Source organism: Coffea arabica, chromosome 3e, assembly GCF_036785885.1.
Source record: "Coffea arabica cultivar ET-39 chromosome 3e, Coffea Arabica ET-39 HiFi, whole genome shotgun sequence".
NCBI lineage: Eukaryota > Viridiplantae > Streptophyta > Magnoliopsida > Gentianales > Rubiaceae > Coffea > Coffea arabica.
In genome coordinates this window covers 18178282-18193376 of record NC_092315.1, presented here as the reverse complement: position 1 = coordinate 18193376, position 15095 = coordinate 18178282, and the positions used below count along the sequence as shown (strand labels likewise).

Sequence of the window (15095 nt, the reverse complement as noted above, 5' to 3'; positions counted from 1 at the left end):
TCCTGAAGACAAATCTTAGTGTTGACATGTAGTACCAGCTACCAATTACTAGCATCAATAACTTGTACAAGAATATCTTATTTCATCCTAAAACCTAATATAATCAATTGTCCGATTCCAAAATATGTGATGAATCAATGTTAATAAGAAATTAACAAATTTACAAAATACAATTAAAGAATGAAGGTAAAGTAAATCAAAAGCATACTAAAAATATGCCAATAATATAGGAGAGTAGAAATGCTAAAAAGAGCCATTCGAGCAAAGAAATAAAAGAAAGGAAAAGAATAATAGACAGACAATTAGTCCATACATACAATATTTTCCTTAATTGCACCATACAATGCATAGATATAGTACAAACCATAAATGTATACCCACATAGACATCACTTTCTTCCCCTCTGTCTTTCTCTCCATATGATATATAGTTAGATATTCATGTAAAAACGCATATACACAGATACAACCTAAGTACATACCATATTCATATTAGAAAGTTTACATGTTACGGAAATAATGCTCTTCCAATTAATCTTGTTTATATTTTGAATAGACAAAGACGTTAAATAAATATGGTGTACACTAAAGTAAGTGATGGTGAAATGATTGCTAAGTTGCAATTTTATTACAATGAACCAAATAATTCTACCAAAATTTACATGACATTATTAGAATTCTTGAAATTTCTTGAATGTGAACAAGAAGATATTGCTTTCATAGGCAACAATAAACACCACACAGGCAATTATCCTTGCTGAGGCACTCCCCAAATAAGGTGGTGTTATAATTTTGAGCACAAAGGATCATGCATGGCCCGGCATCACACCCTTCCATTTTCTTTTCAATGTAGCATAGCATCCATGTTTTTCCATCTTTTCCATCCGCGGGCATAACAAAATTAGATCCATTACTACTTCTTTTATGACTCTTATCATATGAACCAAAATATTGTGGACAAATTACTGAAGATCTCTAGTGGCTTAAAGTAAGTTACCTCTCACAATCTTGAGGGAATTTTTTTTTTTAAAATTTTTTAAAGTTAAAATCTTGTGGGTTCAAAAGTTACCTTTTGAGATGTTTGGCTTGAACTAAATTGAATAGTAATTTTTTTTGGGTAAACACCATACATACATAGGGAATGGATACTAGTTCTAACATTTTTTTAAAAAAATAAGAATATTTGAAGGAAGGAGACATGGATAATAAAATTTAATTTTAAAATTAGTCTTGTTGGTTCAATAGTTACCTTGTTGCAATTGTTGTAATTTAAATTATTTAGTAAATTGAATACTAATTTTTTTTTTATAAACACCATGCACGACAGAGGGACATTAGTCCTAAAATTTTATTGAAAAAATAGAAATAGTGGAAGAAGGGGGGCATAGACAGTAAAATTTAAAGTAGAATGACTTTTGTTATATTAAATGATACAATAAGCAATACTAGTAACTAGATGGATCATTAGGAGTTAATTATAGATGGAAATGTCATTAACTTTTCAATAATATAAACACAAAAATGTTAAAGGTTTTTAAACTCTAATATCACTCAAACAGTTAGTACGTATTACCACTTTTGTTTTTCATTCACAATCAGTGCTCTCATATAAGGTAAAAATGCTAAATTTAGTGCTTGATATTAAAATGTGAAACTTTTAGTATCTTTATAGTCCAAAAGACAAGGGGAAAAAACTTAGGTTAAACCATAAGCGTTACATATAAACCACATGAAGATAATTCATACTTTACAATAACATATATAAAAAAATCATTATGCATAAATGGCATGGGGATAACTCATAACTTACCATAACGTATAAAAGACCAAAAAGCATTACATGTAAACCACATAGGGTTAACTCATAATTTATCCACAAAAATAATTTTAAAAAATTGGCAATAAGAACTGGATGATTGTATTCATCTATTTGAAAAAGAATAGCCATTGGTTTGGCGACTCATTGTTGATCGTCTGCATAGGAGTAAGTTTCATGACAATTTCCATCAAATGAAGGGCCTGTTTGGAACCTGAGTTTTTTGGGAGTTTGTCTAAAACTTTACTGTAGTACACTGTAGAAGTTTTTGAAAAAATTTGTGTAAAATTTTTTGTAAGGTGAAAAATTTTTTTGTAGAAGTTTTTAAGAGGAAAAACTTTTTTTTTTTCTTTTTCTCTTTCTCTTTTCTTTTTCTTTTTCTTTCTTTTCTTTTTCTTTTCTTTCTTCTCTTCTTCTTCTTCTTCCTTCCCTTCCCCCTTCCCCGTTACCAGCCCCCCTCCCCGCAGCAACGCAGCACCCCCTACCCCTCCCCCTCCCTCTGCCGTCACCCTCCCTCTCCCCTTCCCCCTCCCTCCCTTTCGCCTTCCCCTTCTTTCCCCTGCCACTCCTCTTCTCCCTCCCCCGCCACCCCCCTCTGCTCTCCACCCCTTTTCCTCCACTCTCCTTGCCACCCGCCACCCATATTCCTCCCCTCTCCCCCGTCACCCGCCACCCCTTTTCCTCTCCCGTCTCCTCCACCCGTCACCTCTTCTCCTCCCCTCTCCGCCGCCGCCCCTCTTCTCCCTCTTCTCCCTCTGCCCCGCCAACCCCCGCTGCCTGCCACCTCCTTTTTCTCCTCCCCTCATCTATCCCTGTCACCCTCAGCAGCCTCGTCGCCCTCGCGCGAACAAATCGCAGCTCCCCTCCCCTCCACTTTTGCGATCTGGTCATGGGACCAGATCTGGTCGCGGGAGGGGGAGGGTTGCGGGGGACACACAAAAAAAAAAAGAGGAAGGCAGTCAAATTGGGTAAAGGAGGAGGATGGCAGGGAGAGGGAGAAAGGCAAAAAAAAAAAAAAAGAAAATGGCGCCGGAGGTGGTGGTGGTCGGCGACGGAGGTGGTGGACTGGGTTGGGATGGTAGAGGAAGAAGAAAGCCAAAGGGAAGGGAATTTTTTTTATGTGTGTTTTGTGTATTGGGTTGGGATGGTGGAGGAAATTGTGTGTGTTTTGTATATTTTGAAGTGTGTAGGTAAAAAATTTTGAGAAGTTTTTTGGGTTCCTGTAGCAAAAGTTGTTAAAAAACTTGCCCAAAAAACTAGCTTCCAAACAGGGCCGAAATTTCAAAGTTCTAAGAAGATTTTAAGGCTTATAAAAGCTGAACTGAAATTTTGTAATCATTAGTCTGTTTTATTGAATTTTGTAATCATTAGTGTAGTTTTGCTGCTTATTTGTATTGTCTAATTTATTAAATGTAAACTTTTTAAGTGGTTAAATGTGTGTTTTAATTATTTCTAACTTTTAATTATTTTTATTCTCTTACTAATACGACTTATATACATGCATAAGGGGTATTTATGGAATAAAAATTTCATCTCTCTTCTTCAAGTACTTTTTTAATGTTACTTTTTTTAATTGGACTAACTTTGTTATCAAGATTCAAAGGGTTAATTCCACTTTGTCCCCCCAAACTTTGGACGATTACCCACTTAAGTCCCTAAACTTCAAAATGGGACACTTAAGTCCTTAAACTTATAAATACCTCCCACTTAAGGAAAATTATTAACAAATCCTGAATGCCGTTGGTGGTCGAAGTGTCTCATTTTATAAGGGTTTAGGGATTTAAGTGTCCCATTTTATAAGTTCAGGGACTTAAGTGGGAGGTATTTATAAGTTTAGGGACTTAAGTGTCCCATTTTGAAGTTTAGAGACTTAAGTGGATAATCGTCCAAAGTTTGGGGGGACAAAGTGGAATTAACCCAGATTCAAAACCTTAACCTCGGGGATATTTGTATAATTTTACAAATTTCAGTGGAGACCAGTGAAATTGTTAAGAACCTCAGGGGAGCTTTCTGAATTTATCCCTAGTAATATATTGACGTCTTCCTCCAGGTTTTGTCGGCCTCCTTTGTTTCTGTCTTCTCCTCCCCTTCTCTCTCCCTCGCGAGAATTTGCTTTTGTTATTACCCCCAGCTTGACCTAACTCCTCCATCGCTCTCCTCCAGCTTGGCTAGAACAGGAACCATTGTTAATCATTTTTTTTCAGTTCCTTTTCAATTATGAATCGGAGGTTATGATTAGCACCATGGTTCTCCATTTTTTTTTCTTTTAATTAAGTTGCAGGTGCGCATCCATGGCTCCTGGGAGTAATATTTACTAAATTGGGTTGATCAGTTTGTTGAAGCATTGAAATTTGGGTCATATAATTGAATGCATTTCAATTCCTTTTCTGAAAACTCATAAATTTCAATCGCTGGTTATTTGTTCTCCTGTGATTGCTTTAGTTTAATAATATATTCCCACACATTTTCCTCTTTTGCCTTCCAGGTGTCTGTGTTTTTGCTCAAGCTGCTACATCACCTTGGTAATCCCATTTTCTACTTAAAATGCAATTTATGCTTAAAATTTCCTTGCGGCTTCTTCATTGCTATTATAGTCTAGGTTTAGACACTGGAGTTGCCAATTGTCCACTGGTGCTTGATACTCTGCTAATGTTACCTAAGTGGAAATTTTGCGACATTGTGTTAGATGTTGAATTTCTCTTAACTATAGTCAGATTTTGACCTCCCAAAAACTATGTTTAATGATAGTGAATTTGAATTGTGTAGTGACTATATTGATGTAACATGAGGTAGACAGACTAAATTAAAATGAAGTTATCAATATGGGAGTTTTTTTTTCAATGACCTTGTTTTTCCCCTCATACTTTGTTATATAATTGGATTTTGGATTTCTTCTCCATGATTACGAAAGAAAAGTTTGTTTATTTTTGTTGGGAATCTTCCAATTCATTTCCCACTCAAAAAGTTAATGGCCTTAGAAAACCAAGTCCTTGTGATGTTCATATGCTAGAAGAGTTCAATGGTCCGGTGGTTGAATTTCATTGGTTCAAAGGTTTTTCTTGTGAAGTATGAAAGTTGATTTCCTTCTCTTTATTAATACTTACATGAATTTCCGCTGCACTATTAACATTTAGTAGCCCTTTCAGACACATATAACTTTGAAAATTGGTTATGGGCACCTTAACTAAATTAATGAGTGCCTGAGCAGATCTATTGAGGGATCAATCTGTGTGCACCTAAGCTTTAATTTTTGTTGTGATTACCTGGTTTGTTTGATGTATAGGCTCCTTGGGAAGATTGATTATTCCAACATGTGGTAACGATATGATTCTATCTTCATATTTGTATATTTGATGGCAAGAATTAGTCTTTCTTGGATTTTTTATTCAGAAGAAGAACAATGACAAAATCGAAGTTAGAAAAGAGATGGTAACAACAGCCTATGACAAATAAATGTAAATGGCTGATACATAAAACCTTTAAGCTTATGCACTGATTTTGGTTGCAGAACTATTATGTATCTGGTTCGCTAGGTTGAGTTGCTTATCTTCCTCTTTTTTGCACAACGAAAACTGAACAACTCAATTTTAAACTATACTACAAATGATTGGAACTCTATTTTTTGAAGCTTCTCAGGATAGGAAAAAATAAATTTATGCCTATAGACAAGCTAAGCACTTTGTATCTTGGTTGATAGCAGTTTTAGTAACTTTGAAGAGCAAATGTAATGCACAAATGGAGTAAATAGCCTGACTTAAATAATAGTCATCCGTAGGCATGAATAAGTGAATCAATAATTCCAAATTTTGCAAATGTATTGCACCCATGTATTCTGTCCTTGAAATTTTTTTTCTTAGAGGTGTGCTTTAGAGCCTAGAGAGTATTGTTTTGCTAGCTTTATACATTTTTCTCTTTGCTTTCTATGGACTAAGCTGATCAATATGAGATTACACATAATTAAAAAGAAAAGCATGTTTGTTGTCTATATATTTGTTTTTACGTCTGACATTGAGGTATGGATATTTGATTTTTAGATGCATATATTTTGATTCGCAATGATGGATTGGATTAATGGCTTAGCATACTATGTTTGCTAGGGGTATATACATTGTGGCCAAATTGACAGTGAAAAATTTCTCTGTCCTGTACTCTTTATTTTGTTGAATTTAATTATCTTGTATTCTTATCCAATTGAAGATTTTCTTTTTCAAGAAGCGCAGTTTGACATTAGAAAATCTACTTATGCTAACCAGGGTATGATAAGGATACTATCGGAAGTAATGGAAGGGAAGCCATTGCTAAATTTGTTGCAAACATATATAAAGGAGAGTTAAACTTGGATTGCAATGTTAACTTTTCACAGTTTTTTGTACTTATGCCTGATTTGGATTTTATAAATACTTAGACTAATAGCAATGAGCATTATTATAAAGTTCAGCTTTGTAAATTTCCAAGATTAATAGCTGTAAATTGTGTTTATCATTTGAGATGCAACATTATAACTGATTCTCCCTCCTTCCTCCCCATGATTTTCCTTTCGATCTCTTGCTTAAGGGATATGTCATAGCATTTTGCTGATGCTATTAAGAGTTTTATGTGGTCATTATAAATAACTATAGAGATTACCTGCTTATTGTTTCTGTCTAACTCCTACAAGTTTTCTTTTTGAAGCGCTAGAATTAGAAAATAATAATATCTACATATTTTGCAATTTTTATAGACTATTTGGGTATCGCCATTCATTTGTGTGGCTGCCAAAAACTAGAGTTAGTCAAAAAATGAGAAGACCAAAATACAGTGCAGGTGGTTTTAGCTCCTAGAGTGTCTTGCATATTAGAAAAAAAATCCCAAAAAAAGAAAGGAAACCAACATGACTAATTGTCCAAGCTAGACGAGTAAGTGTGACAAGGGGGTTTAGGAATCAAAGTGATTATCGAAATATAGTTTTAGGGTGTGAAATGGAATTAATCTTAACAATTTTTTGTGGGATCAAATCACAACTAGCACCAAATCCAGGGGTGGCTAAGAGTACTATTATTATCATTATTTTTGATGGAAAAAACTAACTCACACTGGAAGGGGGGGAAAAAAACGGTCGAAAACGAGAAATCAATGCACACTGCTTCACTAATCACGACTCTCAACTTACAACCTCCTGCGTAGTCCCCCCTTTCTGCTGCACGCCTGCCCGTCTACACCCCACAAAAATTGCCCGGTGAGTCCCTATTTTTGCTGTGGGATCTTCTAGCTTATACGTACTCATCTCTGACAGCTTAGCACCTGAATTTGATTGAGAGGAAGTTAACTCAAAGCCGAACTGATGAAAAGTTGTCCTTATTATTGTGCCTAGAAAGTGTTTGATGAAATGTCCATGTGATTTTCTTCAACTTTAAATTGAAACTGGAGGTTTTGATGCGCGAATGTGAAAGAAAAAAAGACAAAATAACTGGTGGGTCAGGTGAAATGGGTGAAAATTTTGGGGAAGGAATTCGGTTTGGTGGTGGGGAGTAGGGTGAAGTCGGATCGCTAAGGGGTTCAGAGGATAGGACTGCTTGGAGATTTTTGAATATCTAAAACATAGTTTTTTCTTGATTTTTATGATAGTACAGAGGTGTATTTTTCTGTTTGGTTTTTCTTTTCAGAGAATTGCAGTGAAGTGAGGAAGATTTTCTTATAGTTCTTGGCGTGCATCCTGATCTCATTTTCATATGGCTGCATCGTCTGCTTCAAAATTGTTTCGCGGTAAGCTTTGCTATTGTTCGTCGAATGTAATCTTTTTGAAAGTTCCTTATCTGATATGCACTTTTTTTTCCTTGGTTTCTAATGTAGCAATATTGCAGTTTCTGCACAATTTACGTTTCTGTTTTTAATGAAACTGAGATTTAGAAGTTTAAGGGATAATAACTCTTGCATTCATTTATGTTATTTTTCTGAGAGTGCTTGACCTAGTAAGCAGCCAAGAGTCAATCAAAAAGATCACTGGCCATGGCTGTTGATGTAAAGTAGGATCATCTTGGTGAAAAGATGCTTGTGACCTGGTGCAAACAAGGAGAGGGATTTAAAGGAACTTGGTTCTTGATAAAGTTAATGCAAACTGCTGTAAAATTATTTTCATTTTTATCATGTCACATGGATGTTGATCTGTTTATCTTTATTATTGGAAAGGACTTTTTAATTCAGCACAACTAGATAGATTTTATACCCCTGCATACAGAGATGTTCTTGAAAGATCCATCTCCTATTAGCATAGTGTTGGTCAACAACGTAATTGTTGCATGTTGGATGATTAATGCATTTAAAAAATTAGAAACAATTGGATCGGTTTCTTGAGAAACTGTTGTGTAAACTAACTTGTGTAATGCGACATAAGATTTTGAGTCTTGTTAGTGTTCATTTGCAAAGGGAACAGAATAGTTGTTTTAAGCTTACTCCTCATCTCAAATATGTGGTTATGAAGTTGGAAATCTACCTTAACAGGATGGCAATAACTTTTATAGAGGTATACCTTCATCTAATTAACTCTCTCCCTCCCTCTCTCTCTCTCTCTCTCTCTCTCTCTTTTTGTGTCTGTGTCTGGGTGGTAGTTTTTTTTTTTTGGCACTGCATGGAGTGTCATAATGTACTTTATACACATGGGACATTACTGCATCTGGTGAATTACTTGTGGTTTGACATTTTTAGAGGCTTTGTTTACTTAGATCTGTTATGCCTTGCTCGGTAGGTGCCTTTATTTAAATTGCCCTTAGAGTTAATTTTTGTTGAATCTATTTCAGAATTGGTTTATTTTTTCCTGGTTTGTTTTTTAAGTATGTTTATCTGCTATATCTTTGTGAACAACCTCAGCTGGTCGTTCATTGCTTGGGGGCCTGAAGGATCCTAATGGGTCAATAGGATTGTCAAAGGACTTGCCCAGAAGTTATCTATTTTCTCAGGTTAGTTTTCTTCTGGATTAATACATAGCATAAGTTTGTGTAACATTTATTATTATGTTTAGCCTCTAGTTTTCTTTTGGTTGTCTAGACTTTAGGACTAAGCTCTTTTCATTTGGAGTTCATTAGTGCCTTGCATTTAAGATGCCTTAAAGTTACAAGTGTCTTCATCTTCTGTCATCTTTCAGTTGGAACTGTGCATGCGCATTGCATAAGCATTGGATATGTATCAGTCAGTTATTTCATTCTAGAAGTGTATATAGCTCAAGGGATGAGAATTATAAAGAAGAACAATGTCTTAAATGAGGTGCTTTCAAATATGATATATAATATGCTGTTCTAATAGTTAAAACTAATACCAAGAAAATTAGGTTCTATGTTAAAGAAAGTACGAGGCTGTGCGTTGTTCGTAATAAACTCGGGACTAGCTTACATCTTTCACATATGGAGAAGCATGGAAAGGACCAGCTAGACAGTAGACACAAGCAACTTACATAGACCTATTAGTTCTGGGATGTTATCTTTTGGCAGCTCTAAGGAGCTGATAACTTGATGCATACGGTTTATATTGGTAGGCAAAAATTGCCATTAATTTTTGCCTTTAATGGATATGTTTATTCAATCACCATTTGTTATTACGTGAAATTAGAACCAGTGTGATATTGCATTTTGTTCTAGGCAATAGGGAATAGGTGAAAATTTTCCCTTTTGATTAATGAACTCCTCTGGACACAATGCTGAATGCTCCTTGTTCAGTTCCACTCATAAATAAATAGCATGGTTAACCACAGGAAACTTTGGTGACTGCATTGCATTCTTCATTCATACTTTTAATACTTTCCCAATCATTTTCCAGTTGATTTGCAGTTGATCTCCTGCAAGTTCTACTACAAACTAACAGCAACTAGTGGATGAATTTTTAATAAATATCTATGTTCATTTTGTCAAGAATTTTAACTAAATTTGCATGCATACTAGTTGAATGGGAAAAAAGGGCTTGATGTCATGATGCATGTCCGTGTGAGTATTTTGAGCTTGATTTGGTTTTACGGCTTATCTATCATAAAAAATCAAATACTCAAAGAGTCTCTCTTTGTTCCTCCAGCAACAAAGGACTTTTATACAGATGAGGACCAATCTCAAAGTCGTGGACAACTCGGGGGCAAAAAGGGTAATGTGCATACAGGCTTTAAAAGGAAAAAGAGGAGCCAGATTGGGAGACACGATAGTAGCATCAGTGAAGGAAGCGCAGCCTGGTGGGAAAGTGAAAAAAGGACAAGTTGTTTATGGTGTCGTCGTTCGTGCAGCCATGCAGCGAGGCCGTAGTGATGGGAGTGAAATCAAGTTTGATGATAACGCTGTCGTACTTGTGAATAAGCAAGGAGAACCAATTGGAACCAGAGTCTTTGGCCCCGTTCCACACGAGCTGAGGAAGAAGAAGCATGTTAAGATTCTTAGTCTTGCACAGCATATTGCTTGAGCAGTGGCCTTCTGTGATGCACTTTGTGTATTCTGACTGTTTTTCTCAAGCAGCTGTTGCACCCATTTGTGGAGAAATGGATAGGTTTTTACAAGTTCTCTGAGAGCTTAATTTAGTTACTAGTTAATTCAGATATTCACCAATGAAATGGGAAGTTCCAACATTAATTTCCTTGTTGCCTTCTAGCAAAATCTTAAATGCTTGTTGTCCAGGGATAAAACTTAAAAGCCCTTCTGGATGAACACTCGCGCAATTACTCCTGCCCTCAAATTTCCAGGTTTGAGATTTTCTCCACGATGCTTTTCAGCACATGATTCAACTTTCCATTGCGCCTCGACACAGAGATCAGTCAAATATGAATCAAATTCGCAAATTCAACCCATCTCCTACCATTTTTTTTCCCTTCGAAATGTGTTGCCACAATGATTCAACCACTCCCAGTAGATCACATTTGGGTAGATTAGGTCTTTAAGATGGTATAACACAATTTGAACCATTAAATCTTTGAAAATTGGGTATACCTAAATTTTGCCCAGTTCAGCTGCATAGTAATAAATTGGCATCTAAAGGTAGTTCAACCTGTAGTCAACATCAACATCGAATATGTGAATAGCAAACAAGCAGACAATATGTGAGCTGCAACTGAACGAGCACAAATATTTTTCCGGAATATTATTTTGCTTGCATCATATCACAATTATGATTTTCAATCAGTTTTTTATCTTTGCAACGGCATTTTTTTATCTCATGTATATCACAGTACAAAAAGTGTTACAATAATTATTTCAAATAATCTCCTATCCAAACACGCTAGGTTTATTTAAATCTAAACAATTCCGAAACTTAAAAAGAAAAAATTTTCCCCTCACTAACTGATATTACATTTACAATCAACAGCCAACAAGCAAACAAAATGCAAGCTGTAACTGAAGGATTCCCTAAAATTTTTTTTTTTCCCCTCACTAATAGGTATTACATTTACAGATGTTGATGTCAAGTTATTTAATCCACAAAATCAAGCTCGGCAATCAACATTCATGTCAGATAACATTTGGATGGAGGGAAATTGATTCTATTGTCTGACCAACTTTCTTGTGGAAGCATAAGAGAAACATCAATATATAAAGGGATAATTTCAGAAACCTCCCCTGAGGTTTCTGACAATTTCACTGACCTCCCCTGAGGTTTCCACAATTACACTGACCTCCCTTGAGGTTTCTGATTTTGTAACAAAATCAGCCCATGACCACAAAAGTAAACATAAAAAAGTGTTTTCAGGAAAGAGAGGAAATTTTGTTCCCATAAATGCCCTTAAGGTAGGTGTACAAGTTATATTAGTGAATTAATGAAAACTAATAAAAATCAGAAATAAATAAGAAAAAGTGAGGGGATGGGTATGGGAATCATAAAATTTTACTTATGGATATAAACAATTGGGTAACGCAACCGACCCAATTAACCCATCTACCACCACTCAGGTCATTTCACAAATACATTCATCAGACAAACCTTTCCTCTTGTCACAAAAATTCAAAGCAATGTGGTACATGTTCACAAGCAACCAGGTTAAAATCCCGCCTGCATAATAACGTTGAAACCCGCAAGCGGGATTCTGTGTTTTTTCTATTTCAAGGTTAGCTCGCATGCGGGTTAATGTTATATTTGAGCGCGAGAAGAAAAAATTGGTAATTAGGCTCTTTGGGCATTATAAGTAAATATTTAAATTAATGGCAGTTTTATTACACCAATATTATTGTATTATCATTATTATAATTATTGTATTATTTCTTATGCAAATATAACATTTAATTATTTAAATTTGATTTTATTTTTACAATTTATAAAATTTTATCACTTATATAATATTTTTAAAACCCTAATACATCTAAATTTGATTTTATTTTTCAAATTTATAAGATTTTTATTTAAAAAAATGGGATACGGATAAGATATCCGGTTGGTTCGATTTGCATAGGTGCATATGAGAATATCCGAATACTCTTTAAACCCGCATGCGGGTTTAAGGAGATTATGGCAACTCTCTGACACACTAGTTACCCGTCCAACTTGTGTGTATTAAAATATATTTAAATATTATATTTCATATTTTTGTTATTTAGAGTTTAACAAAACATTAATATTGGGTAGATTTGAGGGATATGCATAATTTTGCATATTTGTAGGAATATTAGAAAATGGAAAATTTGGGTAAATTCCCAAATTTTGGAGGTAAGGTGTAATCCAAGAACTAAAACAGTCATTTATAAAACATTAACAGTAATAAGGTGCAAACCAAAACTGCAATCCAAGAGTAATATCATTACAAATTTCATAACCATACATTAAATAAATAGAAATGCAATCCAATACTATCCAAAAACACCATCTGCCTTATCATATTTTAGTCCTATAATAACACAAAATGTCTTGGGTATAATAGTAATTTTGCATTATATGATGTCAGCAATTGGGTCCCAAGTTCTGCCAGGGGAGGTCAGTGTAATTGTGGAAACCTCAGGGGAGGTCAGTGAAATTGTCAGAAACCTCAGGGGAGGTTTCTGAAATTATCCCATATATAAAAGAAGTGGGGAGGGAGGAAGGGGATTGAAATCAAGGGCCTCTAATTTCTGAGATTTATATCTTAGACAGTGGACTAAGTTCTCTTCGATATTCTTAACTAGGTTGGGGTTCCTAACCAAAAAAATAACAATAATAAAGGAATTAATAATTTGGAATTTCCAAGCGCTCAGGTGGACTATGTCATAGTTACATTTCCAATATGAACATACTAAAAAGATTCCTAGAAATCATATGATACTACAACTTATGTGCTGATCACGGCTTTAAATCTCCATTCGCAGGCATAAAAGACCTTTCCGTGTTAAATTCACTAATCTCGTCACGTGATAATTTTTTAAAGCTGAGTTAGTGAAATTCACGTGACAATATCTCATTTGGGCGACCGAAAACTTCCGTAACTGAGGATTTGAAACCGCTAATCACAATTAACAAGATATTGTCAGATGATCTCATAATCAGCATTTTTTTTAAATCTCGAATAATAGGGTGAAATCTTTGACTATATTACCAATAAATGAAAAGCTAAAAAGATGCAGAGAATTTGTTGATTGACCCACTCCAAAAATAAAGAAAACTACCGCGTTTAAGAGAAGACCAAAAGACACCAAAATAAATAACCGTCAAATGGGTACCCATATCATTAAGTTATATTTTAGGTGTTAGATTTTTAGAAATATAAGATTAATTAGGAAAAGTATATAAATGCAAGGGGTTTGATTAGGAGAAATATATAAATTATAAGAGAAAATAATAATTATTAGTGTGTGTATATATACATGGTAGATTGAGTGGAATATAGGTGTGTTAATAAGTGCTCATAATGCACCCGTTAAAAAAAATCCAATAAATAAATAGTTTGGCTAACAAGTGCCTAATGCATAGGGCATCAGGTGTTAAATATTTGGTTAAAGTGTTATTAATTTGGAAAAGTATATAAATATAGGACTACACTAAATGTAAGTGTATGCATCTATATGATAAATTTAGTATAAATTAAGTGTATTAACGAGGTATTTGTTAAAATATTTTGAATTTTTCTAATACGTGCCCAACATATATAAATTTCACCCAATTTATCATACATATACACATTAATAATTACTACCATCCCTTGCATTTATGCAGTTTCTCTAATTAATCTTTTTTAAAAAAAAAATTAACTCATGAAGTATATTAATGAGGTCTCTTGAACACTTGTTAGATAGATAAAAAAAAATTTATAAATAAATTATAAAAATGGAAGAGGAGAGAAAAGTAGTCCCCCATAATTTGCGGAAGGTTGTGTTGGGATTTATGCATTGATTGATGGAGTCCACTACAGATGAGATGTGACTTTTCAATTGCCAGCATTACTAGTTCTTGAGCCCACCATCATTACTACACATGCCTTCTAAATTGGCAGCGTGACTGGTTCTTCAGGTAACTCTGTCCTCCAGTGACGGCCCTCGATGTCAATGGTCAGTGATGGGAATTGCAATGTAGAAAATTGTGAGGTTGATTTGGTCTAACAATAATTTGTACCAGTGCTTAAGGTACATTCAATGCATGCGCAAGAATAAATAAATATTTAAAATTTTTTAAAGATATTTGTTAAAATTATTTTTTTATGATATTTGATTTTATATTTTTATAATACATACAAAAAAATTGACATTTACATCAATAAAATGTACAAATAAACTGTTATTTGGCAGTAGATAGTTATAAAAAAAGAAGTAAAAGCAAATATAATAGTAGGCAGTAGAGATAAAGATAGCAGATATAAGAAACAAAAGTAGATATGATAATGAATAGTTATACATAAAGGGTAATTTAGAAAATCATAAGATGATAATTTTTTATTTACACCAAAAGGCTTCCTACCTTGATATATGGTATAGACAGAGATAAAGGTAAATTTGAAAACACACAAAATTAACACCAAAATTGGTTCACAACCTAAAGAGCCTTTATTATTGTAAAGATGTATGGTAAACATTATGGTTAAATTGGTGTAATGCTACTATTTGATAATACGGGAAGGAAAAAGAATGGTGAGCAGTTATGGTTGTAGATTCCGTGTATGAATAACTTGTGGATCATGCGGTAGATATAATTGTGTATGATAATGGAAAAAAAAAGATTATAAGTATTTAATATCAAGCGTAATCCATGATAAAGTTTTACTCAATCTAAACTTTGAAAATTGATAATTAGAAATTTTGACCTATTTTTTTTACCGTTGAGATTAAGTACTTTAATATAAATTACAGTATATCAAAATAAAAATACGAAGATTGATACTTAAAGAA

At 34.2% G+C, this 15095-nt stretch overlaps 1 protein-coding gene across 1 annotated transcript; it reads left to right on the top strand.

The window, feature by feature from the left end:
• Positions 1 to 3873: 3873 nt before the first annotated feature.
• LOC113736598 (large ribosomal subunit protein uL14mz-like) lies at positions 3874 to 10395 on the top strand. Its single transcript, XM_027263654.2, has 5 exons — positions 3874 to 4096; positions 4301 to 4337; positions 7458 to 7557; positions 8659 to 8747; positions 9850 to 10395. The coding sequence occupies exons 3-5, from the start codon at positions 7524 to 7526 to the stop codon at positions 10222 to 10224; spliced, it is 498 nt and encodes a 165-aa protein (XP_027119455.1). The 5' UTR covers positions 3874 to 4096; positions 4301 to 4337; positions 7458 to 7523; the 3' UTR covers positions 10225 to 10395.
• Positions 10396 to 15095: the final 4700 nt, after the last annotated feature.